A 15,907-nucleotide genomic window follows, 5' to 3' on the forward strand; every position below is an offset into this window, starting at 1 on the left:
GTCCTCTTTCCACAGCCTAGTCCAAATGCCTTTTTCTCTATAAGGGCATTGGTGTGGAGGAAAGAAATCCTCCATCTAGGGCAGAGGTGGCAAACTACGGCCCGCGGGACCCTCCTGCCCGGCCCCTGAGCTCCTGGCCCGCCCCCCGGTCCCTCCCCTGCTGTTCCCCCTCCCCCGCAACCTCAGCTCGCTCCGCCACCGGCGCAATGCTCTGGGCAGCGGGGCTGTGAGCTCCTGGGGTAGTGCAACTGCAGAGCCCAGCCTGACTTGATGCTCTGTGCTGTGCGGTGGGGTGGCTGGCTCCAGTCAGGCAGCATGGCTGCCTGTCCTGGTGCTCTGGGAGGCACGACTGTAGTGCCTCCAGCCACCGGTGCTCCAGGCACGGTAAGGGGGCAGGGAGCAGGGGGGGTTGGATAGAAGGCAGGGGAGTTCGGGTGGTAGTCAGGGGTGTGTGTGGACAGGGGTCAGGGCGGTCAGAGGGTGGGGGAACGGGGTTGAATGGGGGCAGTCAGGAAGGGGGGGTTGGATGGGGCGGTGGGGGGCAGTCAGGGGCAGGGGTTCCGGGGATGGTCAGGGAGAAGGGGTGGTTGGATGGGGCAGTCAAGGCAGGGGTTCCGGGGGCTGTCAGGGGACAGGGAACGGTGGGTTGGATGGGGCAGGAGTCCCAGGGGGGCTGTCAGGGAGCGAGAAGCAGGAGGGTCGGATAGGGGGCAGGGCCGGACCACACCTGGCTGTTTGGGGAGGCACAGCCTCTGCTAGCCAGCCCTCCATACAATTTTGGAAACCCTCAGGCCAAAAAGTTTGCCCGCCCCTGATCTAGGGGCTCAGAGCCGCATCAGAACTGCTCCCATGTCCTTATGGAGCAGTCTATGTAGCCGCCCTCCTTCCTCCTCTCTTCCTCTGAAGTCAGCTTCAGGTAGGTCATGTGGAGCTGGACTCCATGGTGTGCAGGCAGTGTGCACCCTATGTTAGATTGTGAGTTTTATCACTATCCTATGGAGTATCCTCTGCATAGAGTCATCTGCTCTCACAGAGGAAGGGGGCAAGATGTGGGGTTGTTGTGCATGAATAGCTATGGCTGAGATCTCTTCTATAGCTCCACCGCTGCTTCTGTCAACGTATACTGTCCCCAGAACTTAGTGCCGGTGATACTCGCGGTCATTCAGCAAGCTGAAGTTGGGATTTTTTGTTTTGTTTTTACACAATCAGCCATGCTAATCTCAATTTAAAACACAGTGGGGAAATATCAATATTTGCCAACTGATGAAGGATAAACTTGGCAGAGGAAATGCTCAAGCGTCTGAGAGGACACTGTAAAATCAGTAGTTAAAAATTATTTGGAATACTTATTGAAATTCTCTGACACTGTCCTTTTTAAAGACAAAGCCTATAATATTATAGTTTGCATGTATATAACAACTTAAATCTTTAAAGAACTGTATAAACATTAACTAATATCCACCTTATTGCCCCAGTTCTGCAGTTATGCATTTACTTTACATGTGAGTATAATTAGCTTCAAGGTGTGTAACGGTAAATACATGCATAAGCGTTTGCAGGATCAGGATGTTAGATTGTGAACACTTCAGTGCAGGGAATATGTCTTTATCTTTATTTGTAAACCACCATGTATGTTTTATGGCAGTATGTAAGTGTTTTATAAGTAATAATAGCACCCCTTTGTGGCAGGTATGGTAAGTATTATTCCCATTTTACTGATAAGGGATATTGAGAGACAGAGAAATTAATGACCTGCTTGAGGCACATGGTGAGTCTATAGAAGAGTCAGGATTAGAGTTTTGGAGTCCTTGGCTTCTATTCTCATGCTTCTGCCCTAGTCCACACTATCACTGAATATGACCATTTCTAACAGACCAAAACCCAACCCTCTGTGGGCCATATTCTGCTCTTAGATTGTACATAACTCCAGTTAAGTCAATATGTGTTACACCGGCATATCTGAGCACAGAATTTGGCTCAGTAATTTTAGGTAGATTTTAAAAAGCCTGATCTCAGAAGGGTTAGAAAAAAGAGGGGTTTGTGACTTTCAGATTTTGGCACCAGTTCTGGGCTCCTCATGGGCAAGAGGGGTCCACCTATACAGACCTGATTGCAGGATCAGGACCATATACTGTAATCATTTAGTCAAGGAACATGTAAGTGCTCACATTAGTATTGAACAGAAAACAAATGTACCTGAAAAGATAACCATGGGACTATGTACTGTTTTGCCCATTGCTTAGTATTACTCTGAATCCTTGCATTGTCTAACGTAGAAGTTCTCTACTGTCAAACTAATGTTTTCTGATATAGGGCCTGACCCTACACAAGATCTCTCCTTGTGAATATATAGTTGGTACTCAGAGTAGCAGCCGTGTTAGTCTGTATCCGCAAAAAGAACAGGAATACTTGTGGCACCTTAGAGACTAACAAATTTGTTAGTCTCTAAGGTGCCACAAGTACTCCTGTTCTTTTTATAGTTGGTACTGTTTCCCTAATTGCATGATTCACCTAACTAAATGTAGTCATACTGATAATTGAAAAGTGATTGAATAGAAATGTCATCATGTTTGTAATACAGTCTTTAAATTCTTGTTCTATCATCTCTTTCCATCCAGCTCCCCTGATTCTAAAAGCCCAGGGATGAAGCAGTTGCCAGCAGAAACTGTCCGTCTCCTTTCAAGTTCTCAAGTGATCACATCAGTTGTCAGTGTAGTGAAGGAGCTGATAGAGAATTCCTTGGATGCCAATGCCACAAGTATTGATATTAAACTGGTAAGTCTTCCCTGGTACTAAGTTAGACTTAAGATGGAAAACTGGATGGTAATATACTGGGGAAATTTCTCCTGTGTTATGTAAGGGTGTAAAAGTCTCCTTTTAAAAATATATATAGTTTATAAATGTGCATATTTTAATGCTAAAGTTAATGGGCAAAATTCTGCCAGGAGTTACATCTGTGCATCCCATTTAAAGTCACTGGGCATGTAGGGGTGTAACTGAGGACATAATTTGGGCCAATGAGCAGACCTAATGACTCATTGTAAACTTGCTTTAACATATCTGTCTTTATAAAAACACCAGAAATGACTCTGACTGAACAGTTGCTTGTTTAGAGATTGTTGGCCATACTAGTTTAGTTTTCACAGTTATGGGGACAAATGTGCAAACACCTATACCCCGTTCTTGCAAAGAAAACCACCTGTGGATCTCCATGGCCATTTAGAGCCCCACTGAAGTCAATGGAATTTTACACAGTTGTCACATTTCACATCTGATTAATAGTTTGCAATCTTGGCATGCAGTAGAAAAACAAGTATGAAAAATGTTGTCACTGGCCATGTCAAAGGCTGTTTTTCAGGCTTTTGTCACAAGAACATTTAACTTTTTATTTTTTCAAAGTCTTCAGATGGTACTAGTCAGAACAATGTATTAGTACCTTTTTATAATATTTTTTAACAGGATATTTTAAAAGTTAGCATGTTACCTAGAAGAAAACAATGCTTTCTTTCCCAGACAAAAAAACTTGGCAAATAAATCAGTTTCTCTTGATGCAGTAAATTTTTCTATTCTTGAAATATTTCAGCTAATGAAAAATAACACGATTTCTTTGCTAAGTACAAAATATCACTGATTCGTGTTCTAAGAACTGGTTTGTTCACCATGTAGAAAGCCCAGTGTCCTTTCCTAAAAAATATAGTAGCTATTTGAGTTATTCCCAAATTGTAAACTCAAATACCAAGTGGCAGATATGAGAGCCAAATAATTTCCACCAACTTCTTGGATTGCTTCCCCTAAACTACAAATATCACCATGTTATCTGAATGGGATTTCAAGCATCTCCTATCTGTGCTCCAGCCTCCCTCAAACACCGAACAAGGTGCTCATTTGCACTGTCTGCATCAATTGAGATGGAGACACAATATTTTCTTACGATCAGTTTATCGACGGTACTGTCGTCATTCATGCCTCCTGACTACTCATGTTTAGTAGTATCTTACTCCATTGGGAATGCTCATGGAGTACAATAGTATTTCACTTGTGAGTAAGTGTATCAGAATCTGGACGTGTTCAAAACTCATGGAGGCCCACAGAAAGTCAATAGGAATTTTCTGTGGTCATTGTATATGACCCCATCTCTAGTAGTGAAATCAAGTGTACTTCTAACAAGAGGGGTAAAATGAGGAACCCCACAGCAACAATAAGAAAGAGCCCTCTGGATCTCTCAGCTAGGAAAGAATAGACCCACTCAAGAACAAGCCCAGCCACTTCTGCATGTAAGCTCATGATCCATGGTGTTGAAGGCAGCTGATAGATATCAAACATCCATACTGGTATTATTATCATTACCAATTGCAAGGAGATCAAATAAAGCCACAAGGGCTATTTCTGTGTCATACCGTCATCTGTAATTAGTGTGACAAGGTTCAAGGAGATATGATATGTCTAGATACTGTACGAGTTCTCTTGCCAAAACCTACTTAATACTGATCTTAAGCAAAAGAGGAAGATTCAAAACTTCTTGATACTGAGCTAAATTGCCAACATCTTCTTGAGGGGAGGACAGGCTGACATCTGATTTTAGGAAATTTGTATATAACTTTTGCTTAATAAACAATCTGTAGACAGTGGTAGTCTCCACCAGCAATTGACCCAATACACCTCTCCTTTGTCCCTACCCTCTCATGCTGTTTCTCACTAGCCACTGGCAAGCAACATGGGTCTGAATTTCAGGTTGTGGTTTGTAATTCATCCATTACCCCAGTACCCTCAGTGAGTCATAGGGGCTAAAACTTAAACAGAAAAAAACTAACTTTGTCACCTCAAGATATTGCTCTGCTACCATAGATGCAAACAGCTCAGCCCAAAGCCAAAGAAATTGTACTGCAAAATACCTAGTTTCTTTACAACGGGAAGCATTTGAATCAGCAATCCAGTGAAGATGCCCTAGATTAATCTGGATTTTAATAACTCAAAACAAATTTGCTGATCAAGATTTTGTGGAGGCTCTGGAGTGTCTTTGTACAGCCACACATTATAACACCATGGATTCTCATTATTTTGTTTGGATTTTGTGAAAAAAGAATACTTTATATTGACATACTATTTTTATTGGCCATAATTTAAATAAGATTGAAAACATAATGCATGTCCCCAATTACACTAACGCTGCATAGGTTCCAGAGTGCAGCAGAGAACATGAAACTTTTACAAAATTACTGTTCAATCCTTTCCTCTTCCAAAGAATATTAAAGGCCCACTTCCTCATTTATAGGAGTAATCCGTACAAAAGGAGTCCATTACCCTCCGCTCTGAAGAAAATTAATGGCATAGTACTGCAAACCTTGTTCATAGGAGTAATCTTTACTTGTTTCAAGGAGACTACTTTGTGTGAGTAAGGATTCCAGTGTAAGGAGGACTAGGTGGCTCAGGTGACAGATACAGTTTAACTCTGATTAACCAAAATTTGGAAATGTCCTAAAATTTGTTTTTTTATGAGCTCTGACTTTTCTGAAATTCCATGTCCTACACTGATGGTGTTTGCCTGAAATATACCACCCTGTTAACGGGGTTGGTGCTGTTGGGAAAGCTGTGGGTGGGTTCTTCAGACTCACTGAGATAGATGGCTTGTTAGTACAACCAGATACAATGGAGGCGGGAATTGTCTAGGGCAGCATTTCTCAAATGCGGCCACCAGGGGGTTTTCCTGCACCCATGACAGCCTCCTGGCTAGAGATGGGGGAAGGGGCAAAGCCAAGGGACTCAGAGGATGGACTTCAGCCCCCTCTCCCCCGGCTCCAGCCATGGGGCTCCGGTTCTGGGCTTCAGTTCGGGGGCGCGGGGCTTCAGCAGGGCCAGTCTTACTAGGCGCCATGGTCAAGAGCAGTGGTCCCCAATGTGGTGCCCGTGGGTGCCATGGCGCCCACCAGGGCATCTATGTGCACCCGCGTACTGGCCGGCGGACGAGCATCCGCCAAAATGCCGCCGACAAGCAGCGTCATCCAGAGGCGTCGCCACCGATTTTCGGCGGCATTTCGTCAGTGACGCCTCTGGATAACGCTGCTTATCGGCATTTTGGCGGCGACGCCTATTGACGTTGCCGCTTCTCGGCGGCATTTCGGCGGATGCTCATCCGCTGGGCACTGTCAGCGGTGGCGCCAGACGAAAAAGGTTGGGGAGCACTGGTCAAGAAACAAGGAGTGGGGTGAGCCTGGGATGTGAGGCCATGGAAGTGAGCTGAGGGCAATGGGGGGAGGAAGTAGTGGGGCCTGTGGAGGTGATGGGGAGACTAGGGGAGTAGGTGAAGACAGCAGGGGTCAGGGGGGTCTGTGGAGGTCAGGGAAAGGCAGCAGGGCCAGGGGCACCAACATACAACTGTACATTATTATTGAGTCTGCAAAAAACTCCAACATAAATTTGGACATGTATATGTGCATATTTATTTGTTTTTCCTAAAGTTAATGAAGTATTTTAGGAAAATTTGTCAGAGCGTCCACCAGCAAGAGTTGCTAGCTGCTTTCTGAGGCCACCAAAAATTTTGTTGTGAGAACCCCTCTAGGGTGTGGATTGAACAGTCTCCTGACGTAAAAACCTTTAGCGTAACCAAGCCTGGCAAGAAAGCTTGAGTGACTGTTATTTTATTGTTAGTTTCTTGATTAATAAAGCTAAGCCCCAGGGAGTGGGGAATTAGTTTTTGACTACAATGTGTTCAGATTTTCTTTTACAGAAGGTTGGGAAAGGCATCTGCTCACACTGGAGTTCTGCATAAATTCCCAGAGCAATTTGGATAATCTGGTTTATGTCTATATTTCATTGCGAGATCACTGGTTGGAATTCAACCAAGGGAATTTCTGAAAGTTGCCACCTGATTTCTGTTTATTGACACAAAATGAGTTGATGGTATCAGTCCAGTTCCTAATGGACAAGTGTATACATCAGAGTTGGCTTCCTTGTTGGCTATCGCTGTCTCAGCAGCTAGCCTAGGATTCAATCTCTGCTACCCTCTTGATATGTTTGACCCAGGTCAGGTTTGAAGCATGTTAGTTCATTGGTGGGGCAGTGTTGGAAAGTTTACGTTGTCACTGCATGTGCTATACCTCTGAATAAAGAGAAGACATAGGCCATATCTACACTACCAATTTTGTCAGTAAAATTTACGTCGCTCAGGGGTGTGAAAAAAATACCCCCTGAGCAACGTAAGTTACACCACAGAAGCACCAGTGTGGACAGCGCTATGTCAACAGGAGAAGCTTCTTCCGCCGACATAGCTACCGCTGCTCGTGGAGGTGCTTTTCTTATGTCGATGAGAGAGCTCTCTCTTACAGTAGTGCAACTGCATCGATACAGTTGTGCCATTGTAAGCTCACTATTGTACACATGGCCTTAGTTTTCAGAGCTGTCTGTAGGTCACCTTTTTGAATAACATCTTAAAAATGAGAAAAAAGAAACAATTTTGCAATAATAATGGAAGTCTGACTTAAACCCACAAAGGAAAACACTATCATTAAAATAAAACTGTAATGTAAAATAAAAGATGAAGTAAAATGTTCTTGTGATTAGAGCCTGAAGATGGGACTTAGGAGATGTGGATTTTATTTGCGGCTCTGCTACTGATTTGCTGAATGACCTTGGACAAATCACCGAGGCCTCTCTTTACTTTATAGATGGACAAACTGAAGCAGTAGTATTAAAAGTTAGCTACTTCAGGAGGAGATTTAACAAATTAATGCTTGTGCAGCTCTTTGATGTCTTCTAATGAAGGTGGTATCGAACTATAAAGTAGTAGTATTATATTATTCTAATTACAAAGAAATGGAAACCAGGATACACAGGTTACGGTGTGTCAGATATAACAAAAAAGAATTAATGTAAATCAGACAGATAATGTTGCTCACAATGGGGAAGCATGAGAATGATACGGAATTACAGTTATAGTAAGGTAATGGCTGTCTTAAAAACTGTTTAATTTTAAAGTGATTAAGCCACCATTATTAAATTAGCCACATATATGTTTAAAGAGTAGCACTTGGATTAAAGCAACTTTGAAGCTTTGTCACTCTCTCTTTCCCATTCTTTCCAGTGGTGCATTGCATTTCCTGTTTCTCAGTTAGCATTGTAGTAGGAGATCCAGACTAACTGAATTATTGGCAAAAATATCAGTTCTCACTAGGAGAAAGCACCAGCACCATTCACCATATGGAAACAGCGATTCTGAAACCTGATGTGCCCATTTGTTTTTAGAGATATAATTATATAATAAGCTTAGTCTAATTCAGGGGTTCTTAAATTGTTCCTTAGTGCAGACATATCTCAATAAAGAGATTGTTTTTTGGACACCTTCCCTCCCATTTTAGGATTACATAACATCCCAGTGGCACTTATGGCAATTGTTGACATAGAAAAGTAGTGCTAGAAATGTCTTCAGTACATTTTAGCACCTGGAAACCAGGGGGAAAATCAGTACTGTTCAGCCAGTTAGCTTTCGCAGATCACAGGCAATTTTGTTCTGTGGACCACGTGGTCAGTATGGGAACTGCTGATCCAAGATATTGTAGCTTATCAGTGCTGATTTCTTTTAAAATTATCACACTAGTTTTAACTCACCCTGTTGTGCTGTGTACTGCAGCACATATTGTATGTTAGATCATAATCTGTTCAGAGAGCCATTCAATAAATGGGAGAAACAGGTTGATTTAGAATCCTGTAGTTCTGTGGTTGTGAATCTCCTTGCTTGTGGTTTGAGTAACCTGCATTATAACATTTGTTTTGATATATCCGAATTACAGTACAGCAAACAGCAAAACTTTATTACGCCCCTGAGTCACGTGGTTCCTCTCATTTAAGTGCCTTCTTTAATTTAGTCATCTTGATTTAGTTATTTATGATTTTAGACCTGCACCTTTTTAATATTAATTTTTGTTAGATATTAACATTTGTCATCTCAAAATTAAAATAGTGGAAAAACTTCTCCCAGCTAGAAAACTATATATAATGTATCAATAAGATGAATCATGATGTTCAGTCCTGTTTGTTTGAAGGGCCATCTGCCTTTTAGAGGGATAATTAACAAGTCTTTTGAATCTATCACAGTAGACTTGTTTGAGTGTATTTAAGGCATCATTTTGACAAAAAATTGTACAGCACGATCCACTGTTCATTCTTTAAAAAAAATTATTATTTTTTACATTAAAGGTAACCTACAAAGGGAAAAAAACATTTGCTTCTTTCTGATTTATAAAGAAAGCCTGAAATTTTAAGTCCCCACCCCCGCTCCTCTGGTCACTTACACAGAACACCAGGTTTGGTGTAAGATGGACTACTCTGTGATGACTGGAGAACTAGTGAAATGGTAATCTCATAAAAGCAAAGAGTGTGAAAGTTGAACAATGAGAGGAGTACGGATTTGTAGTCAGATTGTTGGTGTTTTGTTTTTATTAACAACAATTTAAATCCCATGATTAATGTTTTGAATAAAGCAAGCTTTTGTTCAAGATTCAACATCCTTGCCCCTTTCAATTAAGGTTGCCAGAGGTTATAGTAAATATCACAGATACCTCTCATAAGTCCTCCATTAAAAGCAGAGGGAGAGCTGGCTTCATATTCTTGACATCTCTAAGGTGAAGAAATGAGCAAAACAAAAACTTTCCTTTTTTTACTTTCCGTACCCTCCCACCCCAACATCCAGACCATCTCTATATCTCATAAAGAACCAAAAAAATACACAGATGTCATTTAAAAAAATCCTTGTAGGTCCTTCTTACAGATTTGGTAACATGGGTCCCAGTTACTTTAGTATGTGCAGAATCTAGCCTGTGATGATTAGATAAAGTGGAATACATTAACAAAACATGCATTTCCCTTTGTAAAAGGGAGGGAAGATGAAACAAGAATGAACCATCTTTAACATTCCAGCTACTGATCTTTTTCTCAGTTTATATTTTATAAAGTCATGAGCTAGATTTTGAAATACCTTTTAGTGTGTTAGCCCATACTGTAATAGTAGTGGTTCCTCAGAACTACATAGTTTAATACATTACTTGTTTTGGAACAGCATAAAATTACTTAACTGTTTCATTTTTGCTCTATACATGTTTCTATAGACAAGTTATGTGCACATATGTGCTGCAGTCTTCCCACATGGAAATGTCAGAATTTTGCCTATTTTGAGGACTAAAGGACTGGACCCTTAACTACTTCAATACATGTGGATTAACCATTGTATATAGTATCTAATTTTGCATTTGAGATGTATTTTTGTGATTGATGATATTATTACTCTTTTTAGGAAAATTATGGGTTTGATAAGATAGAGGTGCGAGACAATGGTGATGGCATCAAAGCTGCTGATGTTCCAGTTATGGCAGTTAAGCATTATACCTCAAAAATAAGCTGTCCTGAGGATCTTGAAAACTTGACAACCTATGGTTTTCGTGGTGAAGCCTTGGGATCAATTTGCTGCATATCTGAGGTGAGATGTGTCAGACTTTCTTGCTCTCTTAAACAATTACAAAATATAAATTCGAGGACTTACGGTTGTGCCCACAACCTCACAGTAGAATGCTGGCTTTTATTTTTAAATGTAGAATTTGGAAAGTTTGATCCCTCTCTGATGGTTCTTCCGCTCCAGTGAAGCCACAGAGCTGCAAAGCTTGCTCATTTTGAATTCACTTTGGGATCAGTCATTGACTCCTTATCAGATCAGTTTAGTAGTTGGTAGTGTTTCACTTTCTTCCCTCAATTGGGGAGGCAACTATTTGCACTTGCCCTGATCCTTTCCTTTGATTCCAATGTACTGAGGCTCTCCAGAATTCTCTCACTCATCATTCAATCTCGCTGTTCTTACATCAGTTGCCTTTAAATTATCAATGTGACCTGCAGTTGTGAGGCCTGCTTGGACTCCTCATTGTTCCTGGCTATTCAAATATCTATGGCTGCAAAAACACCCTGTTTCACCTTTAAATGGCCAGGAACCTACATTCTCACCTGATCACAATGATCCATGTATTTGTGGCCAGTACAACTGAGCACTGCAGAGCACTACTATCTAGGAATGAAACTGCTTACCACAAAAAAGCTCTGTTTTCAAAATATAACAACCAGTCTACTAAGCAGTTGAGAGCACATTGTCCAATTGCTCTTCTGTGCACTTTCTTTCCACCTGAATACTGAGTCAAGTTCAAGTTTTCCATCTCTACCTTCAAAAGTCTCTGTGGGATAGGCTCAAACTAGCCACAGGACGATCATGACCTCCCATGACAGTTACTTTTCACAGAAACAACGGACTATAAGAATGAGGGTTGAGTGTGGGAGTGTATGCGCCCATGGAGCCTTGGCCTTGATCACACTAGAAACTTAAGTTCAGAATTTGGATGGAAAATTCCCAAAGAAAGCCCAGATGCTTCAGAAAGTGCTGCTGTTTAGCTGGATTATGGTCCCCTTCTGAGTAGACACTGAACCAATGATCTAGCCTGGTGATGCGGGGCATTATGCTGCTGTAGGTGCTGTCTTTCAAATGAGATGTCAAACCAAGATGTCGTCTGCTTTGGGCATTAAAAAGCCCCATTGTACATTTCACAAGAGAGCAGAGTTGACACTAGTGTCTTAAGTACTGGTCTCAGCATCAGTAATTACATTACTTAAATACTAGTGATGTTTGTAATTGCAGTCTGCCTACCTAATTTGCTGCCTGTAGTTAACCATTAGCAATTATCTTTGAGAACTCATGGAGGACGTGTGAAGTCCCAGAGGACTGAAGAAGGGCAAACCTAAGTGGAAAAAGGAGGATCCAGGAATATAGGCCAGTCAGCCTAACTTCAATACGCCGAAAAATACTGGAACAAATTATTAAACGTAGAAGATAAGGTGATAAATCATAGCCAGCATGGATTTTTCAAGAACAGATCATGTGAAACCAATCTAATTTCCTCTTTTGACAGGGTAACCAACCTAATGAATGGGGGGAAGGAGGAGATGTGATATATCTAGACTTTGGTAAGGCTTTTGACATAGTCCCACATGACATTCTCATAAGCAAATAAGGGAAATATAGTCTAGATTAAATTACTATAAAGTGGGTGCATAACTGGTTGAAAGACTGTACTCAGAGTGGTTATCGATGATTTGCTATTAAGCTGGGAGGACATATCAAGTGGGGTCCCACAGAGGTTTGTTCTTTGTATGATTCTATTCAGAATTTTCACTAATGAGTTGGATGATGGAAAGTATGTTTATAAAATTTGTGGATGACACTGAGAGGGTTGCAAGATCTTTGAAGGACAGGATTAGAATTCCAAATTACCTCTATACATTGGCGAATTGGTCTTGAAAACAACAAGATGAAATTTATGTGCAAAATTTAGGAGGAAAAAGCAAATGCACAACTATGAAAAGGGGAATAAGTGGCTAGGCAGTAGTACTGCAGAAAAGGATTGGGGGGGGGGGTGTATAATGAATGACAAATTGAACATGAGCCAACAATGTGATGCAGTTGTGAAAAAGGCAGATGTCCTTCTGGGATGTATGACCAGGAGTGTCACATGTAAGTGTGGTGGGGTACACCAGCCCCTCACTAAGCCAGAAAGGGTTAATGAGCTGCTATCAGCTTGCCCAGCCCTGGTCCACTACTCTTGCACTCTCTGTAAGGAAATGAATGGGCAGTTAAACTGGAAGAGAATAACTCAGTAGTGGGCTGATGAGAGCGGAGAACAGACCTCCCATCCTTTGCTCCCTGAGGAAAGGACTTACCTAGAACCTCTGTAGAGACCACAGACTGCCAGAGTCCTCCAGAGGAAGGTAGGCCTGGCACAAGAATGTGGAGTTTATTTTTAGGACTATTTCTTTGTTTTACTACAAGAAGGACTTTTGGACTATCTGTACTGTTTTGAACAGACGTGCAGGGCTTAAGGAGACTGTTGTGGGGAACCCCTGCCTAGGATGGTGTGGGGAACTACTTCAGTAAGGACTTTTGCACCCTACTCAAGTCTGCCCTGTAGTTTCTTTGACCCTGAAGAGCATGGTCACATATGGTGGAGAATGTGGGCGTGATCTAACCTTGCAGAAGCGGGAGATTTGAGTGACCTGGATTGTCAAGTATACCAAGGTGGGAAGCAGGAGTTTGTCTTGCCGGGGACAACATGTACCTGGAGTGATTGTTGAAATAGATGGCTGAGAACCAACAGCAACAGTTCCCGCAACAGATGACAGCCTAACAGCAGCAACTGGTCCATGAGCAAGGTGGTTAGGAGCAGGAGCAACAGTTGGTTCAACAAGTTGTGACCCCAGTGCAACAGTTTGGAGCCAGGGTGGGGAAGGGAATGGAGTATTCCTCTCTGGGGCTCATGGGAACAACAGCCGTGCTTGTGCAACTCACTAAGATGGGCCCAGAGGATGATCCAGAGGGCTTCCTTGTGACCTTCAAATGGGTGGCAATGGTGGTTTACAGAGCAGTGGAGGAGAGCAGCTGACCTGTAGTTCTGGAAGGTAAAGTATCTCCCAAAAGCCTCACCATGTGTGATTGCCCAGTAATTGAGGGAGCTATGCTGGAGGTGGCTGAAGCTGGAAACCTGGACCAGCGTTCAGATCACTGAACGTACATTGGTAGAACAGTTTGTGCAGATAAATAATAATTCATAATAATTAATGGAGATATCTCATCTCCTAGAACTGGAAGGGACCTTGAAAGGTCATCGAGTCCAGCCCCCTGCCTTCACTAGCAAGACCAAGTACTGATTTTGCCCCAGATCCCCAAGTGGCCCCCTCAAGGATTGAACTCACAACCCTGGGTTTAGTAGGCCAATGCTCAAACCACTGAGCTATCCCTGCCCCCCCGTTGCAGGAAGATATGGCATACTGAGGCACTGAGACAAGACACTCTCCGAGACAGTTCAGCTGATGAAGAATTATATGGCTTCTGAGACTTATAAGAATTATATGGCCTGAAGGGCACATAGGGTGAAGTAGCCTGTGGGTCAGAGGGGAGGCCTAACAGGCAGGATTAGCATCAGAGTGTCCAAACTTTGGGTGTGAACCAGCCACCCTTGAAAGGTCTTGGAAAGTTTCAGGGATCCTGACTGGGCTGGACAGGAAACCTGGACAACATAGGTTCAAGCCCAGCCAAGAATCCTGGAGCTACCCATAGTCCCCCAGCTGAGATGATGTTCATGGAAGAAAAAACAGACTTTTATAAAATTATTTTTGTTCTTTTTTGTTAAAGTAACTTGATGCTGAGAATCATCTCAGAACATATCTCGTGTCTTCAGACCACTTTGAACTTTTGAAATCCTTGATTGACTTGAGGTTCTTTATTTCCAGGTTTCGATCACAACAAAGACAGCTGCTGATGATTTTAGCACCCAGTACATCTTGGATAGCAGTGGGCATGTAACTTCTCAGAAGCCTTCTCATCTTGGGCAAGGTAAGGTATGCTTATTGTGATGCTTTGTGTTTCTCCTTATAAGAACAATTGGTCAGATTTGGAAGTTTTTAGCCCCTATATCCTACTCTGATACCGACCCCTGCAGAAACCAAACTAAAGTAAAATACTTACAGGTGCCTCACTTCTAAATGATAATCTCTAAGTGCCATATCACCGCTTTCTTTGCAAAAACCAATAGAAGGGAAAACCTGGGGATTTGAGAAGATCTATAGGGTTCTGTGAGCTGAAAAGCAAATCAGTAGGGCTGGGAGGGTCGTAGTATAAAAAGAGGATAGAAGCACTTAGATACCACAGTGAATAGAGAGTGCAAGAGAGTGCAAGACCTAAATAGAATAGAGGGTGCATGGCCTTCAGTGTCCACATAGACCAGTAAAATCCTTCTGTAGATGTCCCAGAACCGCCAGTCACTGGTAAAATGGTAGGCTCACATTCCATGTTGCCAGTGGCTTTCAACACAGCCATGGTATGGAGGTGGCAGTGCTTAAATTGTGCGGGGACTTGCCAGGTGTTGAGTCCTGGCCCCTCTAGGTTTGGCAGTTCATAGCCCTGGCACCTCGGGCTTGCCATGTCAGTTATGAAAGTAGAAAAATTGCTTGAGCCCCGGCACCTCATTCATTACAAATTAAGCACTGAGAGGTGGTCTCTTCACTGTTGTGTTGCACAGTGAGAGCTCATGTTGACCTACTCAATATTAACTTGCCTATATATTTGTTATGAACATTACACGTTTTTCCCTGTTACCATACTGTGCAGAGTGGCTAATATGACTCTGTGCCTCTGATTTTCATGAGGTGTTCAAATGGCATGTTTTCAGCATAGAGTGGTTGCCAGCTATGCAATGGAGGAAGCGGGAGAGCGTGCTGCATAGCTGCTTTCCCTCTCTGCACAGCTTTGTGGTCTCATTTCCACACCAGTAGCATGTGTTTGCTCTCTTTTCTGCCATATAGCAGAGAGCAACAGATAGCATTCAATAAGAGGTAACATTCGGCACTAATTTCTGAGATGTCCACAAGAACTGAGTCAACAATTCATAAATCTCCATTTTAAAAAATGCTGTTTTGCAGTGAGAATTTCAGACTAAGGAGAATCATTAAGAAGTATAAGCCATAGAGGAGTAGTGTTGTCCCTTCCTCCAATACCAGTGCCCTGTTCTGACACCAACACTGCCAGTCTACCAAGCAATATCAGATGTCCAGGGCCTTTCAAGTTGGCATCTTGGTGGTGGTGGGGGGAAATCTGTGACAAGGAGACTAACTATATGCTAAGTGTAGTTTGTTTTATTCATGCACATACACCCCTCTGGTAGCAGAAGTGGTCAAATGGTATTCAGGAACCTTAGCCCAACACCAAATGACAGGCTCAGAGAGAGCAATTCTGCCTCAAGAACTGATTCTAATCTGAGACCCAGGCAGAGAGCAAACTCTGATTGCTCGCTCAGTTGTCTCTCCAACCACCACTGCCTCTACACACAGCTTT

General features: G+C 42.5%; 1 protein-coding gene across 15 annotated transcripts in view; it reads left to right on the forward strand.

The window, feature by feature from the left end:
* The window catches only part of PMS1 (PMS1 homolog 1, mismatch repair system component), a 98,132-nt gene that overhangs the window by 15,977 nt on the left and 66,248 nt on the right, over positions 1-15,907 (forward strand). For all 15 annotated transcript variants that reach the window (XR_010591337.1, XR_010591340.1, XR_010591336.1 and 12 more), the window contains 3 exons: positions 2,619-2,775; positions 10,283-10,465; positions 14,308-14,410. Coding sequence is in view for 10 of the 15 variants with exons in the window: in XM_005308035.5 (XP_005308092.2) it covers positions 2,644-2,775; positions 10,283-10,465; positions 14,308-14,410 (418 nt within the window). In the remaining 5 variants the exon portion in view is untranslated. The remainder of the gene's footprint in view (positions 1-2,618; positions 2,776-10,282; positions 10,466-14,307; positions 14,411-15,907) is intronic.

This window comes from Chrysemys picta, chromosome 11, assembly GCF_011386835.1.
Source record: "Chrysemys picta bellii isolate R12L10 chromosome 11, ASM1138683v2, whole genome shotgun sequence".
In the NCBI taxonomy this organism is placed as follows: Eukaryota; Metazoa; Chordata; order Testudines; family Emydidae; genus Chrysemys; species Chrysemys picta.